The sequence below is a fragment of the Lepidochelys kempii genome, chromosome 1, assembly GCF_965140285.1.
Source record: "Lepidochelys kempii isolate rLepKem1 chromosome 1, rLepKem1.hap1, whole genome shotgun sequence".
NCBI lineage: Eukaryota > Metazoa > Chordata > Testudines > Cheloniidae > Lepidochelys > Lepidochelys kempii.
The window spans coordinates 164519186-164526850 of record NC_136380.1 but is presented as its reverse complement, the minus strand read 5'-3'; the positions used below and the strand labels follow the sequence as shown (position 1 = coordinate 164526850).

Sequence of the window (7665 nt, the reverse complement as noted above, 5' to 3'; positions counted from 1 at the left end):
ATCTTTATCAACCAAACTTGTAACCTCATTTTAAAACAGGGGTGAGCAAACTACAGCCCGCGGGCTGCATCCAGTCTGTCAGACCTTTTAATTTGGCCCTCGAGCTCCTGCCAGGGGTCGGGGTCGGGGGCTTGCCCTGCTCTGCACATGTCATGGGTCCGCATGGCTCCCAGAAGCAGCTACGTGTCCCCACTCTGCCTCCTATGTGTAGGGGCAGCCAGGGAGCTCGCATGCTGCCCTGGGCCCAAACACCAGCTCTGCAACTCCCATTGGCCAGGAACTGTGGCCAATGGGAGCTGCGGGGGCAGTGCCTGTGGATGGGGCAGCACGCAGAGCTGCCTGTCCATGCCTCTGCATAGGAGCCAGAGGGGGGGACATGCCACTGCTTCAGGGAGCTGCTTGACCTTCTCCCATGCCCCAACCCCCTGCCCCAGCCCTGATCCCCCTCCTGCCCTCTGAACCCCTCGGTCCCAGCCTGGAGCATCCTCCTGCACCCCAAACCCCTCATCCCCAGCCCCACCCCAAAGCCTGCACCCCCAACCAGAGCCCTCACCCCCCACAACTCCCTACCCCAGCCTGGAGCCTTTTCCCGCAACCTGACCCCCTCATTTCTGGCCCCAGCCTGGAACCCGCAACCACAGCCCAGAGCCTGTACCCCCTTCCACACCCCAACCCCCTGCCTCAGCCCAGAGCTCCCTCCCATACTCTGAAACCCTCTGCTCCACCCCTAGCCCGCAGCCCTCCTGCACCCCAAACCCATCATCCTTGGCCCCATCCCAGAGCCTGCACCTCCATCCGGACCCCTCACCCCCTCCTGCATCCCAACCCCCTGCCCCAGCCCAGAGCCCCCTCCCGCACCCTCAACGCCTCATTTCTGCCCCCATCCTAGAGCCTGCACCCCCAGCTGGAGCCCTCACCCCCTCCTGCACCCCAGCCCCCAATTTCGTGAGCATTCATGGCCCGCCATGCAATTTCCATACCCAGATGTGGCCCTCAGGCCAAAAAGTTTGCCCACCTCTGTTTTAAAAAAAGATATAGTTAGTGTGACACACAAATAAATCAGCAAAAAGCCATCAATTTACTACAATTCCTAGCTTGTGATTTATAGTCACTATTATCAGCTTCCCCCTTCTTGCATTTGTTACAGATATAGTTTTATTTTTCATTGCTGCTTTCACTCCCATCTAAACTAGGTCAGTTTTTTTAGCTAATAAGGCCTTCTTCCTTGTTTGTGACATTTTGGGCACTTCGTAAAGTGTTCTTAAACAGTTCCCAGTTATCATTCACATTTTTCTGATTAAATATTTCCTCTCAGCTAATTTGGCTCATAATTGTTTTCATTTTTATGAAACTGGACCTTTTAAAGCACCAGGTATATATAACTGCTTTGAACTTTATTCTGTTTGCACATTAAAAATGTGATCAAGTCATGATCACGTATAAGTAGGCTATCATTAATTTTTAGTTCTGTGAACAGTTCCTCTCCACCTATTAAGATCAGATCTAATATAGAAGTCCCCTGTGTTGGTTGCAACAGTTTTTGAGTTAGTAAATTGTCATCTATATTAAGAATTTCTTATTACTGGCAGCAAGAGGTCTCCAACATATGCCACTCAAATTGACGCTCCCCCATGATCATGGAGCTTTCTTTCCTTACAGATAGGTATGTAAGGAGACCCTGTTCCCTAGCATGGTTTGATGGTCTGTAGCAGACACCAAATAATACCCTATCTTATGCTTTATCTGTTAGGATGCTGATCCATAAACATTCAAGATTATTTTCTTCTGAGTTGTCAGTGACTCGCAAACAGGTAATGCTGTTTTTTTACATAGAGTGCCTTTCAGCCTCCCCTTTTGCCCACTGTCCTTCCTAAATAGGTTATAACCATTGGTTTTAACATTCCAGCTGTGAGAGTCATTCCACCAGTTTCAGTAATACCAGCTAGACTGAATTTATGCTCATAAATTACCAATTCCAGCTCCTCTTGTTTGTTAGTCAGGCTCCTAGCATTGGTGTATAGATAATTCAAGAATTTCTTCTTTTCATGTTCTTTGGTTCCTTGATTAATTTTGTTCTCAACATCTTGATTCTGTGCTAAATGAGTACGCAGATCTTCCCTCTGTTTTACCCTCTTATTCTGTTATTAGTTTATCCCCCTCCTGACTAGTCTATCCAGCCTGTCCCTGAGGACATCAATTCCCATTCTAATGAGTTAAAAAGTGTTGATTAAATAATATACAACAAATAATGTATCTAATGACTGTAGCCTCTTTTTCAGCTTACCAGTAGTCACCTACATGGCAGGATGCCAGGAAATGTGAGTGCTAGTTAATGAGATTTATGACAATTTTTTTGTTGTTGTTGCCGGTCTTTTGTCTGTAAATATGACCAACAGCTAATTGCACATCCATAAGTGTTACTCGCTCAATTAACACTCTTGCTTCTGTTAAATATTTATGAGCAATTAAGACTCTAGCATCATGCACCCTGAATTAGTCAGTGATTAACGATAGAGGAAGTTGGAGTTAAGTTTACAAGACCTACACGATGCTTTGAAATGCACTCATAGGTGTTAGCTCTCAATATGTGTTATGTTTCATGTACTCACAAAGAGTTCACCCCAGTTTTTAAGCTAAATTATGATCTGGTGGTATCTAGCCTGATCTCCCTTGCTGCTTCTCCATACCATCACATTTGGAACCCCCTTCCAGAGATTACAGGGAATGCAGAGGCAAGCCTGCTCCATCCACCTCCACGCCCGCCCCCATGCTCACTCTGCCTGCATCTCCCCCCATAGGCTTGGGCTACACTGGGAATGTGTGTCGCTGTGACCTTGTCGCTCAAGGTCTGGAAAATCCCGAGCGACATAGTTATACCAACATAGCCCCCGTGTAGACAGCGCTGTGTAGACGGGAGGGCTTCTCCCATCGACATAGATACCGCCTCTCAGGGAGGTGAGGCACCTATGTCAATGGGAAAAGCTCTCCTGTCTGCATAGGTAGCGACATCACAGATCACTACGGAGGTGTAGTTGCACCGCTGCAGCGCTGTAAGTGTAGACAAACCCATCGTACTAGACTCATAGAATCTCAGGGTTGGAAGGGACCTCAGGAGGTCATCTAGTCCAACCCCCTGCTCAAAGCAGGACCAATCCCCAACTAAATCATCCCAGCCAGGGCTTTGTCAAGCCTGACCTTAAAAATCTCTAAGGAAGGAGATTCCACCACCTCCCTAGGTAACGCATTCCAGTGCTTCACCACCCGCCTAGTGAAAAAATGTTTCCTAATATCCAACCTAGACCTCCCCCACTGCAACTTGAGACCATTACTCCTTGTCCTGTCCTCTTCTACCACTGAGAATAGTCTAGATCCATCCTCTTTGGAACCCCTTCCAGGTAGTTGAAAGCAGCTGTCAAATCCCCCCTCATTCTTCTCTTCTGCAGACTAAACAATCCCAGTTCCCTCAGCCTCTCCTCATAAGTCATGGTCTCCAGTCCCCTAATCATTTTTGTTGCCCTTTGCTGGACTCTTTCCAATTTTTCTACATCCTTCTTGAAGTGTGGGGCCCAAAACTGGACACAGTACTCCAGATGAGGCCTCACCCGTGTCAAATAGAGGGGAACGATCACGTCCCTCGATCTGCTCGCTATGCCCCTACTTATACATCCCAAAATGCCATTGGCCTTCTTGGCAACAAGGGCACACTGTTGACTCATATCCAGCTTCTTGTCCACTGTCACCCGTAGGTTCTTTTCTGCAGAACTGCTGCCTAGCCATTCGGTCCCTAGTCTGTAGCGGTGCATGGGATTCTTCCGTCCTAAGTGCAGGACTCTGCACTTGTCCTTGTTGAACCTCATCAGATTTCTTTTGGTTCAGTCCTCTAATTTGTCTAGCTCCCTCTGTATCCTGTCCCTACCCTCCAGCGTATCTACCACTCCTCCCAGTTTAGCTTCATCTGCAAACTTGCTGAGGGTGCAATCTTCCAGATTGTTAATGAAGATATTGAACAAAACCGGTCCCAGGACCGACACTTGGGGCACTCTGCTTGATACTGGGTGCCAACTAGACATGGAGCCATTGATTACTACCCGTTGAGCCCAATGATCTAGCCAGGTTTCTATCCACCTTATAGTCCATTCATCCAGCCCATGCTTCTTTAACTTGCGGGCAAGAATACTGTGGGAGACCATATCAAAAGCTTTGCTAAAGTCAAGGAATAACACATCCACTGCTTTCCCCTCATCCACAGAGCCAGTTATCTTGTCAAAGAAGGCAATTAGATTAGTCCCCATGGACTTGTGCTCGTCCAGATTTTCTAAATAGTCCCGAACCACTTCTTTCTCCACAGAGGGCTGGTTACCTGCTCCCCATGCTGTGCTGCCCAGTGCAGTAGTCTGGGAGCTGACCTTGTGCATGGAGACAGAGGCAAAAAAAGCATTGAGTACATTAGCTTTTTCCACATCCTCTGTCACTGTTGCCTCCCTCATTCAGTAAGGGGCCCGTACTTTCCTTGACCTTCTTCTTGTTGCTAACATACCTGAAGAAGCCCTTCTTGTTACTCTTAACATCCCTTGCTAGCTGCAACTCCAAGCCCTGGTCTACACTAGGACTTTAGGTCGAATTTAGCAACGTTAAATCGATTTAAACCTGCACCCGTCCACACAGTGAAGCCCTTTATTTCGACTTAAAGGGCTCTTAAAATCGATTTCCTTACTCCACCCCTGACAAGTGGATTAGCGCTTAAATCGACGTTCCCAGCTCGAATTTGGGGTACTGTGGACACAATTCGATGGTATTGGCCTCCGGGAGCTATCCCAGAGTGCTCCATTCTGACCGCTCTGGACAGCACTCTCAACTCAGATGCACTGGCCAGGTAGACAGGAAAAGAACCGCGAACTTTTGAATCTCATTTCCTGTTTGGCCAGCGTGGCAAGCTGCAGGTGACCATGCAGAGCTCATCAGCACAGGTGACCATGATGGAGTCCCAGAATCGCAAAAGAGCTCCAGCATGGACCGAACGGGAGGTACAGGATCTGATCGCTGTTTGGGGAGAGGAATCCGTGCTATCAGAACTCCGTTCCAGTTTTCGAAATGCCAAAACCTTTGTGAAAATCTCCCAGGGCATGAAGGACAGAGGCCATAACAGGGACCCGAAGCAGTGCCGCGTGAAACTGAAGGAGCTGAGGCAAGCCTACCAGAAAACCAGAGAGGCGAACAGCCGCTCTGGGTCAGAGCCCCAAACATGCCGCTTCTATGATGAGCTGCATGCCATTTTAGGGGGTTCAGCCACCACTACCCCAGCCGTGTTGTTTGACTCCTTCAATGGAGATGGAGGCAATACGGAAGCAGGTTTTGGGGACGAAGAAGATGATGATGAGGAGGAGGTTGTAGATAGCTCACAGCAAGCAAGCGGAGAAACCGGTTTTCCCGACAGCCAGGAACTGTTTCTCACCCTAGACCTGGAGCCAGTACCCCCCGAACCCACCCAAGGCTGCCTCCTGGACCCAGCAGGCGGAGAAGGGACCTCTGGTGAGTGTACCTTTTAAAATGCTATACATGGTTTAAAAGCAAGCATGTGAAAGGATTACTTTGCCCTGGCATTTGCGGTTCTCCTAGATGTAGTCCTAAAGCCTTTGCAAAAGGTTTCTGGGGAGGGCAGCCTTATTTCGTCCTTCATGGTAGGACACTTTTATCACTCCAGGCCAGTAACACATACTCGGGAATCACTGTAGAACAAAGCATTGCAGTGTATGTTTGCTGGCATTCAACCAAAATCCGTTCTTTCTCTCTCTGTGTTATCCTCAGGAGAGTGAGATATAATTCATGGTCACCTGGTTGAAATAGGGTGCTTTTCTTCAGGGACACTCAGTATAGCCCATTCCTGCTGGGCTGTTTGCCTGTGGCTGAACAGAAATGTTCCCTGCTGTTAGCCACAGGGAGGGGGGAAGGTTGAGGGGGTAGTCACGCGGTGGTAGGAGGCAAAATGCGACCTTGTAACGAAAGCACATGTGCTATGTATGTAATGTTAACAGCAAGGTTTACCCTGAAAGAGTGTAGCGACTGTTTTATAAAATGTGTCTTTTTAAATACCGCTGTCCCTTTTTTTTCTCCACCAGCTGCATGTGTTTCAATGATCACAGGATCTTCTCCTTCCCAGAGGCTAGTGAAGCTTAGAAAGAAAAAAAAATGCACTCGAGATGAAATGTTCTCCGAGCTAATGCTGTCCTCCCACACTGACAGAGCACAGACGAATGCGTGGAGGCAAATAATGTCAGAGTGCAGGAAAGCACAAAATGACCGGGAGGAGTGGTGGAGGGCTGAAGAGAGTAAGTGGCGGGCTGAAGAGAGTAAGTGGCGGGCTGAAGAGAGGGCTGAAGCTCAAATGTGGCGGCAGCGTGATGAGAGGAGGCAGGATTCAATGCTGAGGCTGCTGCAGGACCAAACCAGAATGCTCCAGTGTATGGTTGAGCTGCAGCAAAGGCAGCTGGAGCACAGACTGCCACTGCTGCCCCTCTGTAACCAACCGCCCTCCTCCCCAAGTTCCATAGCCTCCACACCCAGACGCCCAAGAACGCGGTGGGGGGGCCTCCGGCCAACCAGCCACTCCACAACAGAAGATTGCCCAAAAAAAAGAAGGCTGTCATTCAATAAATTTTAAAGTTGTAAACTTTTAAAGTGCTGTGCTTAAAGTGCTGTGTGGCATTTTCCTTCCCTCCTCCACCACCCCTCCTGGGATACCTTGGTAGTCATCTCCCTATTTGTGTGATGAATGAATAACGAATGCATGACTGTGAAGCAGCAATGACTTTATTGCCTCTGCAAGCGGTGATTAAAGGGAGGAGGGGAGGGTGGTTAGCTTACAGGGAAGTAGAGTGAACCAAGGGGCGGGGGGTTTCATCAAGGAGAAACAAACAGAACTTTCACACTGTAGCCTGGCCAGTCATGAAACTGGTTTTCAAAGCTTCTCTGATGCGTACCGCGCCCTCCTGAGCTCTTCTAACCGCCCTGGTGTCTGGCTGCGCGTAACCAGCAGCCAGGCGATTTGCCTCAATCTCCCACCCCGCCATAAACGTCTCCCCCTTACTCTCACAGATATTGTGGAGCACACAGCAAGCAGTAATAACAGTGAGAATATTGGTTTCGCTGAGGTCTAAGCGAGTCAGTAAACTGCGCCAGCGCGCCTTTAAACGTCCAAATGCACATTCTACCACCATTCTGCACTTGCTTAGCCTGTAGTTGAACAGCTCCTGACCACTGTCCAGGCTGCCTGTGTACGGCTTCATGAGCCATGGCATTAAGGGGTAGGCTGGGTCCCCAAGGATACATATAGGCATTTCAACATCCCCAACAGTTATTTTCTGGTCTGGGAAGAAAGTCCCTTCCTGCAGCTTTTGAAACAGACCAGAGTTCCTGAAGATGCGAGCGTCATGCACCTTTCCCGGCCATCCCACGTTGATGTTGGTGAAACGTCCCTTGTGATCCACCAGAGCTTGCAGCACTATCGAAAAGTACCCCTTGCGGTTTATGTACTCGCCGGCTTGGTGCTCTGGTGCCAAGATAGGGATATGGGTTCCGTCTATAGCCCCACCACAGTTAGGGAATCCCATTGCAGCAAAGCCATCCACTATGACCTGCACATTTCCCAGGGTCACTACCCTTGATATC

The 7665-nt window shown here is 49.0% G+C and overlaps 1 protein-coding gene across 1 annotated transcript; it reads left to right on the top strand.

Moving 5' to 3' along the window:
* The first annotated feature begins 4733 nt into the window (after positions 1-4733).
* LOC144930133 (uncharacterized) lies at positions 4734-6658 on the top strand. Its single transcript, XM_078851221.1, has 2 exons — positions 4734-5529; positions 6117-6658. Exons 1-2 carry the CDS (start codon positions 4947-4949, stop codon positions 6656-6658), a joined length of 1125 nt encoding a protein of 374 aa, XP_078707347.1. The 5' UTR covers positions 4734-4946.
* The last annotated feature ends 1007 nt before the right edge of the window (positions 6659-7665 follow it).